General features: G+C 41.0%; 1 protein-coding gene across 7 annotated transcripts in view; it reads right to left on the bottom strand.

Annotated features, from left to right (window-relative positions):
* Positions 1-14,267, bottom strand: part of LOC125903203 (WD repeat containing planar cell polarity effector) — a 113,151-nt gene that overhangs the window by 24,632 nt on the left and 74,252 nt on the right. For all 7 annotated transcript variants that reach the window (XM_049599970.1, XM_049599964.1, XM_049599968.1 and 4 more), the window contains 3 exons: positions 13,728-13,851; positions 12,571-12,634; positions 849-948 (listed from right to left, as the gene is read on the bottom strand). In XM_049599970.1, coding sequence (XP_049455927.1) covers positions 849-948; positions 12,571-12,634; positions 13,728-13,851 — 288 coding nt within the window. The remainder of the gene's footprint in view (positions 1-848; positions 949-12,570; positions 12,635-13,727; positions 13,852-14,267) is intronic.

Below are 14,267 nucleotides of genomic sequence, written 5' to 3'. Positions count from 1 at the left end.
ACTCACACAGACACACACACAGACCCTCTCAAGCACATTGCCTTCTGGTGTGTTTTAAGCACCAATGAAGGACTCATCAGACATGTTCATCTAGTTCCCTCACAAATTTGAATGTTTTCTGCTCACCCGTTGGCCCTTGAAGCCTCTGTGAGGAATTGTGCGTGTGTGTGTTTGTTGGTGTGTGTGTGTGTGTGTGTGTGTGTGTATGTGTGTAATCAGGAACTCGGCTTGATCCCCTCTGGTATGTGCTTTCGGGAGTGTTTGTCAAAGGGCAGCAGCACAGCCTGAAGTAACGACAAAAAAATGGGCCTTTGCCGGTTTTCCTCCTCTCGCTGTTTATTCTAAAAAACTCTGGTGTAATGTATTTCATTAGCCTGATATTAAAGACTTTATTATTAACATTTAAGACTTTATATTACAACACATTCTATTTAGTTTTCCGGGGAAAACAATCCCAAAACATAAGGACAAAGATGCAGAGATTGTGTGCTGGTAGTGATTATGTAAAGGTGGATTTTTACACTTCCTATTTGATTTAACAAACTTTCTCCAGTATCTCACAGTTAATCATCACACTAGATGATATCATCTTTAAAAAAAGGCAACAGGTTATGTGGATTTTACATGAATATTACTCTGTCAAACATGATCTGATTTAATTCCCCTTTGTGTTATTAAACGAGGGTGAGAGCCTGAGAAAATACCTGGTGCTACATATCAGAAAAGTGAGTCGGAGTGGGTGAGTTACTGAGGTTATCAGGAGTCCACCTCCCATTTCAGATGTGAGGAGAAATAACGAGTCACATTTGGTGTCTTTTTTTGGTCAAACATTATGATTATTTTCTTACTGTTGCCTGCGATGGTCCGGGCCTCGATTTCATTAGCTTTCCTCTTGGCCACATCCGCTAGCACCACCTCGCCCTTATCGCTGGCAACATAATGGAGGTCCTTTGAAGGAAATGCAAGAAAGAAAGAAACGTGAACGTTAATCTAAAATGAATCTAGGCTCCGATGACAATGGGTTTTTCTTTTTTTTGGGAGGGGTGGGGGCGGTGTTTTGGCGGGAGAAGGAAGAAACAGATGAAATGACAGAAAAAAAAATGAGCCGTTTGAAGCCCAACATCAGAAAGAGCACCGGTTGGATGAAATGCCGGTTCCTCCAAAAACTTTGAAATCAGCCTGCTCGCGCCCCCCCCCCCCCCCTCACCCTCCCCACCCCTCACACCCTCGTCTCTCCGTTTTTGAACTAGGGAGGATGTTATCTGTCACATTTCAAAAGTGGGAGAGGAGGCGAGGGACTGTTCACCTTTCAGAAACGCTGGTATTCTCTCTTTACGGAGAAACATATCCAACCGAGCACATTACTGTATCAGCCTGCGACAATATTGGAAACAGCGTGTATCCTCTGTATCTCTCTGTTTGAGTCTTGCCGGGCCATAAAGTGAGATAATATTGCTAAATGATGTCTGAGGGTGGCTGATTTAAAGCTCAACGCTGCCATACTATTCATTAATAACCATACTACATCAGACAGCTGTCCTGATTTAAGGTGCGCGGGGCTGCAAGGCTGAAGTCAATTCATCCATTTAAATACCTGAAAAATAAAAATGAATTCTCTCAAACTAAGGCTTTAATAAATTAGATTACATTCAAATAGTAACTGTCATGTGACGGACATGGACTGTGTCTCAAATCTACACCTTGCACTCATCTATGCAGGTTTTGAGTATGTTGTGTGGACAAAATGTATGTTGATCTACATTTCTCTCCCTTAATGCAATGCTCAAAGGAAACAGAGGAGCAACTGAATTAGAGTTAAAACATGCAGACCAGATAGAAGCGAGAATTCTTCTTTAAAATTAGAACAAAATCATGTTTTACAATGTGAAATTGATTTAGTTTAAAAAGAGCACATCCTGATGTGAGCATTTCAACAACAGCTGAATCAGAGGACCTAAAAAGATTCAGGACTCGTGCTCAAACGATGACTGAACGATGATCTAAACGGCACCAATTACCACCAATAGTCACACATTTCTCAGTCTAAAAGAAGCGAACAGGAACAGCAGCTTGATGGTGTAAAACTTGGTCTTGTGTCAGAAGGGTCACTGATTTGAATTCTTCAGAACGACTGTGAAATAAATGAAAAACACACTCTTGATAACAATCAGCATGTTGCACCAGTGGCTCCAGTGGAGCCCATCAATAACCAGCACTAAGGCTGAAAATATACTGGTCTGCTCCCAGTCACTCAGAGTGGAAAGCAGGATGGTGCCCAAGGAACTAAATATACATGATGTGGTTGATGCAGAAATAACAGTGAGAAAAATTACAACTTTAAAATGTAAAAAAATTTCCAGAGGCACTGTTTTAAATTGGGAAAAGAAGGGGTGAAACCCCTACTGAATTCCTGCAACACTCAACCTCTTAAATTGATTGAACAGAGAGTAAATCACACCTTCATCCTGGCACCCAACGAGGGGCTACTCAGGGTCGCAGGGTTTCCTCAGGCCGAGTGCAGGCCCTGAGGGGGCATCAAAGGGTACAGCGTGTTAAGGAAAGTCTTCCGCCTCAGCGACATCACAGGACATCAGTGCCGTGACTCAGGGCTCGCCATGGATAACCCTCAGCTGGCTAAAGCCAGCCCCCAGCTGAGCCTGCACCCGGCCCTAATACCCCCATATTGTAACCCAGCTTTTGTACCCCCGGAGGGGGGAAAAAAAAGAAGAGGGGGGGTGCTGGTTTCCAAAAGAGGAGGGGAGCAGAGAGGGATTGAGGCAGGGGAAGAGGGGGTGTAAAGAGAATGAGAGAGAGGGAGAGGTGCTGAAATTGAAGAGTATGAATGGGAACAGATTGGGTAATTATAGTGTGGTGCCTGCCCTCTGTGGCGAGGAGTTAGGAGGAAATGTGAAAATGGCCGACAACAAAATGGCCTCAAAAGAACCTAAATCGGCTCCCAGGACTGAGGTGGCTAATTCAGCCGCTGTGAACGAGGACATGGCCCCTCAATTAGATATGAGTGAGGCTTCCTAATTGATAACAAACAGAGCAGCAGAAGATTAAAACAGGCAAGGAGGAGAGCGGTGAAATGATAGCGAGGTGTGTGAGTGAGGAGCAGAGAGAGGGAGAGAGAGATGGTGAACAAGACATAAAAGACGTGAGGAAGGCAAAATTCACAACAAGGGTTTTTCATGGGAGAGCGAGAGAGAGAGAGCAGCAGCAGCAGCCGGGAGAGAGAGATTGTATGACAGACAGAACAGAACAATATGAACATTTGATGCCGGGGCGCTTTATTCCAGCTTAGCTCCTCATAATACTGTCTGAATCTGGAGAGAGGGACCCAGAGAAAGAATAAACGAATGAACAAACGCGAAATGAGAGAGAGGGAGAGACAAACTGAGAGCTAAGAGAGGGAGAGAGGAGTATCAGCCCGACTAAGAAGGGATAACAATAATACTGCATATAAAACCATCAGATATTACACCTCTTATTCCCAGACGCTCAAACGCGACACTAATCTTATTTATATAAGAGCTTTAGGGGTTGCAGTGCCTGATAAAGAGGGGCGTTTTAGTGGGCCATTTTTGGGGAGTAGAGGGGAAGGGAGGGAGGGGAGGTGGTGGACACTAAGAGCCCGATATTGACTGATATTTTGGGTTACCTCCAAATAAATGAGGGATTAGGATAACTGGCACACGGCAGCGCTTACAACACGTTAATAGACGGGATCATGTCTGAATGTTTGCAGTCTGTGGGTTACTGTCAAACAGGATCGATGGGAAGTACAAACGTGAACACTCAGAGTGGATTTGCAGCCTTTTTTTGGCATTATGTGCACAGAGTGACTTATTATTGGCATAAGGACCATCTGCAGAGTCTGACCTCTGTGATTTCTGGCCAATATACAGTATATGTATGTGATTTGGGAGCGTTTTTCAATTTAGAAGAAAAATTCTCCCCTCAAGCCTGTAATGTTTGAAGCATCCTTGGAGCTATTTTACAATCATTACTTGTGATCTTAGTGTATCTGCCTTTCAACATTTCATAGAGAAAGGGAAACAACTTGTTGCATTTGGTGCAGGAAGGTAGAGAGCAAAGAGTAATAGGAGTAGTGTTACGGCAGCAAAATATCCCAGTCTTAATTTCTTGCTTAGAAAATGACACATATCGTCATGTCTACCTGTAGAGTTTAATCCTTTATCTGAAATCACTCCTATTTGCAGCTTATACACTGTATTTGCTGGCCACTGTTTTATCTCAGTGTCTTAATTATTTTCTTTTTTTTCTTCTTACTGATATTTTCAAACAAAACAAGTGAGCTGACAGGGGCAACAGTATTTGTAACAAGCAGTGTCTTTCACACAGAATAAAACAGAACAGAAAATAATTTATTGTCTACTTTTGCATGCAAAAGGCAGAAATTTGTCTTGTTTTGCATGTGCAAAATCTTAAATTAAAAAGATACTTCAGCCAGCATCATATCACATCCAGACAGGACACATTAGAACACATTTACATGAAAACAACACACAATAGACGCTGCATTACAGCAGCACGTGGTACTCAATGGCAAGGACTCTTCAGTGTTAGTGCCTGAAAAATAGTACAAAAAGTAAATCAACACTGCATTTTTTGTTTAAAATGCCACACTTATAAAGACTTAAAGAATTTTTCTATGCCACATGGAATGAAATTTAAGACAAATTTAACAACAACTATTTGGAAATACACAAAAACAAATAAATAAATAAATAAACATGAACCAACATCGGTTACTTAGGCTATGGGACAATTTTGCCCAAATGTTTATTGTAACATAAAACATAATTTTATTTGTCTTGTGGTGCTGACAAGGGTAGAGCAGAACTGGAAATACCTGGCATTTGTTGGTCATTTCACAGCATTTTAAGACTTCTGAAAGATTGATTAAAGATATCTTTTACTACCAATATAGGGCCTTATTTTTAGTTTAATGAATTCATTGCCTTTTGAGAGTTTTTAAGGACCTGCAAGGGCCCTGCATTTACACATAACGGCTTTCTTGCCAACAGCCAAAAGTAAAAATATCAGGGGTTTTGCTCAGGTATAATGAAGCGTAAGAGCAATCAACCTCTGTTACAAATGTTATATTTTTCTTTAGGAATCATGTTTGAGCAAATAGTAAACAAATGCCACAGTACTCTTTGTTTAAAACGCCACACAATGTTACAAAAAAAGACTCAAACTCAATATGTAGTGAACGGTGGATGAATGATTTTGGACACAGCCTTTCTGCGTTTCTTCCAAGATGCATCTGTCCCTGTGTGACTGTAAAATATCAGCACCAAAAGGCGGCTCTAGAGAAAAAGCCTGCTCTTTGATTCTGACGGAGGGACATCAAATCCTGATGATTTACTTTTGAAGTTTTCAGGCTTCGTTGCAACCCTTGGAAATACCACAGGCAAATGTCACATCCCCAGGAATAAGAAAAATACACCAATAACAATTAGTCCACGGAAATTCAAAGGAGATACATTTTTTGGGGGGACATAAATGTTTTAGGGTGGAATTTCTGTTTGTCAAAAACAGTAAAATCAAATATTGGCAAGGAGACCGGACACAAATGCACAGAGGCACAAGCATGCAAACATGAAAATACATATTCACTAATTAACATCCAGCATAATCCCTGGACATGAGCACATTGCTGAACCTGCACACACACACACACACACGTTTTCTGACACACCTGTTATCCAGGAGCCTTGTGTTTGACTAACACTTCTATCAGATAGGTGTTAAGGACTTAACGTTTTAATAACGCTAATTACTCATCTGAGCGACAACAATGAGCTTATTGCCGAAGACGTGCGATACCTCCTCCTCCTCCTCCTCCAGCGCCGCCAAGCCCAGCGTCAGATAGGGAAGGAAGATAGGAGGTGAACCCAACAGACGCAGCTTGCCTTACTGCTAGGCGTATCTAACAAGAAACAGTACAAGCCCTCATTGGGGAACAAAAGAGCCGGCATCAGATTCGGCTATCACACAATTTGATTTAATTAACAAGCTACATCAAGAGCCAAAGACCCACGAAGAAGAAGAGGAAGAAGAAGAGAAAGGGGAGGGGGGTGGAGAAAAAAAACAACTTGTCGTCGGCTTGACTCGGCTGACGAATGACCTAATTGGTTACATTATCAACTCATTATCAAAGGCTAATTAGGGAGCTACAGAACAGTGCCAATTATGAAAAAAAAAAATGCAAACGACTCAGTAACCCCCTGCTACTACCTCTATATACATCTCCCAACCTCCACCTCCGCCAAAACACCCCCCTACCACCAATTCCTCCTCCCCCTCAATTTAGCCCAACACTAAAGTGTTTCATTTTAACAAAAGGTTTCTCTTTTTGAGAGAAAAGCTTGGAGGGCCTCTATTGTTAGCTGGGAAACAATGGGGGTTGAAGGGATGGGGGTGTAAAGGGGGGGTATAGCATGCTGGGCATTTCCACAAGAGGTGAGGGTGTGCGTGTTATCTATGTGTGTGTGTGAGTGAGTGAGAGCATTTTACCAAGTCGATGGTGCGTTATTGAGTTCTGTGGGCACGTTTTGAAGTTAGAAAGAGTTTTGTGAAGGTGGGGGTTGCCCTCATTAACCCCCTCCACCTCAACTCAATCAGCTGACCGGCAGGTTAAAGCAACAACACAACCTAATTAAAGTGAAGGACAGAGCGAGGGGTGAAATGTCAACGTCCTATTTTTCTTTCTCTTTCTCTTTGTCGCTCTTCTCAGATGATGAGTTGCTGCTCTCTTGGTCGTTGAGGCTGAAAAAGTTCTCCTTGTGAGTGACCACTAACTTTGTTACAGGGTGTCCAGCTACAGGTATACATAGGACCTTTTAAATCCCACTTAAAATGACATTTAAGATGAAATCTGTGATGAGAAGAGGCAAAAACACACTCAAAGTGAACAGTGAGGTAAAATGGCACTGATGGTACTCTGTGCTTACCAATTTGCACAGAATAAACTAACAAGCAAGCTGGTTAGCATAGCCTTAGTTTAAAGGTACTGACACACCAAGCTGACGGCTGACCACGAGTCAAGGTTGTGAGTGAGCTTCTTTTGCCCTTGTTTTGGTGGTGTGTCCCAAACTGTTGACACTAGTCGGCCCTGCTTTTTTCAGTTGATTCGGCATGTTGAATCTGCGTTGGAGCTGGCTGGGCCCGTCGGTGAGTGAAATCAATCTGATTGGCAGTTTAGCTCAGCGCACGAGAAGAGAGACGCAAGTAAAGAAAGCAAATGACTTAATTCAAGATGGAGTGAGATGAGAACAAACTTGTATGATCTCAAACTAGAATTTTTTTAGTCACTGAGCTCTTCAGTATTAACAGTTTGCAAGTGTGTTATTGCTTGCTAGCACATGGTAAATATTCTTTGTCCTTTTAACATTATGCTGTTAATGTGCTAACTGGCTAAGTAGCATCTTAAATTCATACTGTCAGTCTTCCGGTTTCCCTTTATGAACGACGAAAACAGACTACTGCCACCTGCTGGTTGGAAAGTTATTTTCTCTCATGCAGGTGCAGAGCATACGTGCTAGTTGGCCGTTGGCTGTGGTCTTTGCGGTGTGTTCAAACACAACTTTTTGGCCAAGACAGAGGTGATGCAACAGTTGGCCTTCATCACCACTAGTTCTTTGATGTTGGTTTTGTGTGTCTGGGACTTATTGTGTGATCTAAATGCATAGAGGGGATGACAATAAGGGTATTACGTGCAGGCAGGTGTTGTCCTGAAGTCTTCCATAGTGCCAACACTGAAAATTCTGGAGGTGACATGACTAAAAGACAAGACTTTTAAAGGACCTGCAGCTACCCTGTGTTACAGATGTAGGATTAGAAAATACTTATCTGTTGTGTTTGGTGAGCCAGAAACATGGAGATCACCATACAGGCTGCAACAAAAGTGTTCACAAATGCTTTCTAATTTTGTCTCTTAAACTTGTTTACATAGAAAGTATAAGAGTTTAATGGGAAAAAATATTTTTACGTGCGAGTAAAGCTTGGAAAGATGTCACCTGTACAGTAATAACACTAAAGTTGTGGTTGAAACAGTTGTCAGGTGTCGTATCAGAGCCACATGAGAGGGACACACAGTTCTCAAACTGAACTGAAATGGACGACTGAACTGGCTCTGTGATTGGAGAAGTTTTGTAGTTTTGGTCATGCAGTCGTGAAGACCCACTGGACAGTGACACACCACTTTTGGATAACATCACACCAACTTCACACAATCAAGCTTTGAGATCAAGTACTGCAGTGATCCAAATTATTTCTGTGATTTCCTGTCAGGTAGCCTCCTTGAGTTCACTGCACCTAAAGTGGAGGCTTATGATCGTGCCACACATAAAAACATATTGAAAACATAATGAAAACTATGAAAAGTGGTAGGGCTGCCCTCTAATAGTTGACCAGGAAGGTCATTAGCTGGCATGATTTTATTGGTAGCTTAGGTGCAGAAAGAAATATACAAACAAACGTGAAACTCTATTAGAGGCTGCACCTTGTCAAAACCTATATGACTGGATCACGTGGGAATCTAATTTGAAAGGACAGACACAGGAAGTGGCCACGCATTGACATATCTTTCCCTTCTTCTGTAAATATTCAGTCTGATAAATACAGAAAAGTTGATCATGTTAGTGCAGGGCTACCCAGAGCTTTACATCTGTCCCACGAACGACAGGCCTACACACTTATAAACAGCTCCTAGCAACCTCAGACACAACCTGCCTCCTTGCTCTTGAAAGCTGGCACAAAAAGGCACAAAAGTAGCCCCCAGCACCCGACCTCGCGTTTCCCAGACGGTGAAAGACACGGCATGTGTACGGCCCCTAACTTACAGGGCTGGTACCTGCGGTTATTCCACAGGCTAGTTAATAACATGTCGGGCAGGAAATCCAAAGTGTGGGATCATTTTGAGAAGGTGAAGGACGAACCCAAGGTGATATGTAAACTCATCTTCATTGGTTGACTACAAACATGACGTATCATCTGAAACATGGAAGTAGCTACATGCCCATTAGCCCACAGCGTCATTAACAGGCGGCTCGCTCAGTGTGTGACGTGCACTTGTAGATAAAATATAGGCCTATATTAATGAAGGTTCATTAGTACGGTTTTGTATTTCTCTGTAATGTAGCACAGTGTTAACAATGTTACTGACACTATTCTTTCTCACACCTTCAACTCAAACCACCAAAATATATCCTTTAATCATTACATTAATATCATAAACATGCAGACAACTAATCGACTAATGGGCCTAAATGATGACTATTGGGTGACTAGGAAAATTCTTGGTCGTGGGCTGCCCTAAAAAGTAGTAATTCAAGGGAGCGGTGTGATTGTCACTTGTACTTCATTTCCTGTTTCATGTCCATAACTTGGCACAAAATATGAAAAGGATTTAAAGGGTATCAGTGTACAAGCGTTCCAGAAATGTTAATTTTATAATTTTCCTGGGAGTATTTTTAAAAGAATAAAAATATCATTGGTTTTTGCATCTACACATCTATATGAACCAATGTTTCCACTACGTTTTAGGAAGGGTTAATTATTTACATGAAGACAAGGAATTTTGACAAACGAGTGCAGATACAGTACATGCATATTAAAGTATGCGTTTCTCGATGAGAGGCTTGTTTGGCTGAATTGTGCTGATATCACCGTCTTCAACCATCAAAGTCAGTTCAAACCCAACATTGAGAATTATTTGCAAAAATGATTCCACCTCCATCTCTGAGCTCATCTTCTGTTTCCTTCTCTTCCTCCTCACTCATCTCTCCACACCTCCAAAGAGACGGAGCAAGACCTTGCTTCTTTTCTCTCTATTTTTTTTTAGTTTGTCATATAGCTTTCCATCCACACCACCACCCCCCTCCTCTCCTCTCTGCTCCCCCTCCTCCCTTTGCGCTCTTTCAAGGTCCACAGGCTCGACTCCACCTTTTCAATTCGGCTTCCCAGCAGCACTACTTAGTGGGGAGGTAATTGGAACCAGTGCTATCAGTGTGATTGAGGGAGCAAGTGTGTGTGTGTGTGTGTGTGTGTGTGTGTGTGTGTGTGTGTGTGTGTATGGGGGTCTGTATTAATGTCTAGGGTGTTGGTGAAGCATGGAGCAAAGGGGGCCCCATGAAAAAGGGGGTCAAACACATAGAAGAGCATTTCAGCGTGGAGTGGAAGAAAGAGCGAGTTAGAGGGAAGATGAGAGGAGAGGAAAAGGCCGTGGAGGTTGTGAAAAGATAGGGGCCCATACTGAGATCACACCTGCTCTCTGACATGCAACACACACACACACACACGTGCACTTGTATGGGTTACAAGTCATGTGCAAATGAACGTAACAAGAGTACAAGTCATGGAACAATTAAAACAGGTTGTGTAGTATTAATGAAGCTGGAGTACACTAACATAAAAACTCTTTTGCACGTTAGACCCTTCTCTCTCTCCAACACTGTGCTAAAAAACAAGAAGCCAAACTCCCCCTTGAATCAAAGACCAAAATTTCGGATTAAGCCCTGCGTGATCCTCATGCAGGTTTCCTACATCTTAAGACAAGTTGGATTTAAGCCTTTTTAAGACTTTTTAAATGCCACTCGTAACGAAATTTAAGACCAAATTCTGCAATAACCAAAACTGAAGAAAAAAAAATCTTGAACCAACATCAAACATACTTTGGGTTAAGGACAATTTTGCCTTATTGTTTTTGTTTTTAACATAATATATGACTTATTTGTCTCGTGGCGGAGATGAGGGGAAGAACAGAACTGTGTTTGTGAAGTTTTCTTGGTGATTTTGTGTTTCTCACTCTGCATGTGGGACTCCACTGCCTTGATTCCCATCGTGCTGAGTTTAAAGAACTTTTTGCCTAAAATCCAAACAGTGTTTTTGTTTCCGCTATCCTGCTCTGAGTAACGTTAATGTGCCCATTTGGTAAATTATTTAAAAAAAACAAACAAAAAAAAAAACCAAACAGATGATACCAATTATTTTGAGATTTTAAAATGCAACGTCAGAAAAAAAGATTCATAATATTCTCCTTATCATGTCGTACCACTGATGAAGATGTGTGTAAACTGTTTGTGCTTAATTTCAGGAGTTGTACTGGATTCATCAAGTTAAATTTACAACTTTTTAAAGGGGAACTTCACTCCTATTTACAATTAATACAAGTTATTCCTATGATATATGAAAGTCCAAAAATATTAATAAACATAAACAACTGTCTCCCAAATCCAAAAACTAGAGTGCTTAACCTCAAATTTGTGAAGTCATAGCAGGGTATAAAGTCTGGGCTGCTCCTTAGACAGTGAATAGTGATAGATGTTATAGATGGAATTTCTCAATTATGGGATCAATAAAGGTGTGTCTTATCTTATCTTATGACACTGAGTGCAGCCAGGGGAATGTTCTGTTTCAAAACAGAGAACATCACAATAGAATAAAGATCATTTAGGAGTAGCTCCAGACTTTATACACTATGCCATGACAAGCTTTAGATTTACTTCTCTGGTTTCTGGTTTTGAGAGAGAGTAGCTCATGTTCACAAATAGTGATTTAATTTTCCTACACCATGTAAATAACACTGGAATTCTTAATGTAGGTGGTGTTCCTCTTTAAGACCTTCATAAAACCACATAGAAGGCAATCATTTTATACCAGTAATTTGGATGTATGACGGCAAACCTGCAAAGACAATATTGTCAAGGACTATTTATCATAATAATATTTTCTTATACTTCCCAGTAGTATATAATAGTAACTCCTAATGCTGCAGTTAATTAAATCACTGCAACATGGACCCAGATAAGCAATGTAAAAGGCCCATTATGAGACCATGAGCTTCCTAGCTTCTGTAATTAGGAGCAGTACAACTGTTTGCCACAGAGTCGACAACAAAAAAAATCAACAAAAAGTACTGAATGGTCCCCTGCAACAACAGTCACCTCTTGCAATGATTTAACTTTTAGGTTACTGTTTTAACTGCAACTAATGATTATTTTCATCGTTTAACCTGTCAATTATTTTCTCAATCGTGGATTAGTTATTTGGTCTATAAAATGTCAGAAAAATGGTGAAAAATCTTGATCAGTTCTTTCCAAAGCCCGAGATGACATCCTCAAATGTCTTGTTTTGTCCACAACCCAGGGATATCAGTTTAGTATCATAGAGGAGTAAAGAAACTGGAATATAATCACTTTTTAAAAGCTGTAATCAGAGAATTTTCACTTGTTTTTCAATTAAAAATTACTCAGATTATTGATTGATTTTCAGACAAATAATTAATTTATCTTTGCAGGTCTAATAATTAACATTACTGCCTACAGCAGGCTAAAGACAATATCAAAAACTTCTGAAAATTAAATTTAAGACTTTTAAACACCATCTTTTGAGGAAACTGAATTCAGGGCTTTTAAAGATTTTTTAAGACCTGTAAATGCTTTTTGTTATTTGAGTAATTTTTACACTTTTGTTCCTGAGAGAGTGTTGCATTTTTTTTTCTTTTCATTTCTTCAACAGAGAAATTTACTTTTCACTCACCATGAATAAATCTCTGGCATCTAGATCTACAGCGAGGAGGAAGGCCTTTTCAAAGCGCTGGTGTCTGAGGAGAGGAGGGACAGGAGGAGAGACAGTTAAAGAGAGGCACAACAACATTTGGACAATAAAGAAAAATAATCATCAATCTTAAAATACATGCTTTGGATTATAACTCATAGATGGATAGGTCAGTAGTGTGTACTTTCTCCTTCCTTTGGTCTGCACACAGAAACACACCTCAATCAGCACACACCGCTGCATACACACAACTGTCAATAATTGAACTGAGAGTAGCGAGTCCTAGTCCTATTATCCAGAATTAAAGCTGGAGAGAGAGAGAGCTGTATCTCCCAGTACAAAACACCTCAACTTTCCCTGTCTAGAGCCAACATGAAACAAACAAACACAAGCAGAGAGAGGAGGTGTGTGGGGGGCTTCCTTCATTTGATGTCGATGGAGAGAAAAAGAATGCAGGTAGGTGATAAGAGAGGAGAGGAGGAGGGATGCCAAACAACGCTCCAGCTCTGCTACAGAGGAAGAAGAAAGAAAAGAGAGAGGAGAAACAGGAGGTAATTGCAGGATGGAGAGCAGTAAGCAGCAGTGTGTGGGAACAACAGGGTCTATTTCAGTCAAACAGGCATTTCAAAAGGCTCTCATGGCAGAAGGGAAAATGAAACAACAGTCTAAACAGGTGCATGTGAGGTGCTTTGCCTTATGAATGACTCAAAGCTGCATCAGTGTGCAATGAAATTCAAAAGCCATTTCCTTTTTAGAATTTTTAAAATAGCAATGGTGCGCTGCAAATAAGCGGAATTAAATTGTATCTGCAATGGATGTCATTTTCACAAAGACCTTTTTTGGACCGTTTTTCTTCTTCTGATTCTGCACCCAATAAAATGTTCTGGTAATGCCTTAAAAATAGTCTGGAAATTTGTGTACGTGGAGTATTCATGACCACCGGCAGCGGCTTTCAATTATTTTTCTTCAGTCTGACGGAGGATCATATTGTTTATGTATATATTCAAATGCATTTAACTCTAATATAGCCAACCTTGACCTCTGACCCCCCCCCCCTTCTGAAGAGTTATGCAAAACAAATGTCTCCCTCAGAAGATCCTATTAGGGCCACAGCGACAGCACAGAGTAGGTGGCGTTACCTGAGGAGGTGGTGAAAAAAGCGGCGGGCACACTTGCTGATCGGCTCCCTGTGCTCTAATATCACCACATCAGAGAGAGGAACAGGCGGGGTGTAAAACACACCCAGAGCTGCTTCGAGTTGGGCTGCAGACAGAACAGAAACACACACAATAAGAACTTCAAAGTCACGTTTCATAAATGTCCTGTTCTTATTTTTAAAGATAATGTTAAAGGCCACAGCGTCCCATGTTTGATTCCAGCCAAGGGACCTTTGTTGCATGACACAGGCGCTCCAGCTCTCTATTGCCAGTTTACACTATCATTTATTCAGACTTGAATTAATGCCTCCACAAACAAGTCAAGTTGCAGTTTATATCCATGTCTGTCCAGACTCATATGTAGTCATGACAGTAGACAATGCTTCACATATGGATGATGCTGCAAATTATCTACGGATTCTAAATATAGATGCTTCACATAATCATAAGTCCTATATTGTAGGCAACTGGACTTTCTGAGTTTCTTGACGTTTCACCTCTCATCCAAGAGGCTTCTTCAGT

This window comes from Epinephelus fuscoguttatus, linkage group LG16 (assembly GCF_011397635.1).
Source record: "Epinephelus fuscoguttatus linkage group LG16, E.fuscoguttatus.final_Chr_v1".
NCBI lineage: Eukaryota > Metazoa > Chordata > Actinopteri > Perciformes > Serranidae > Epinephelus > Epinephelus fuscoguttatus.
The sequence above is the reverse complement of the archived record's forward strand: the minus strand, read 5'-3'. Positions and strand labels throughout refer to the sequence as shown.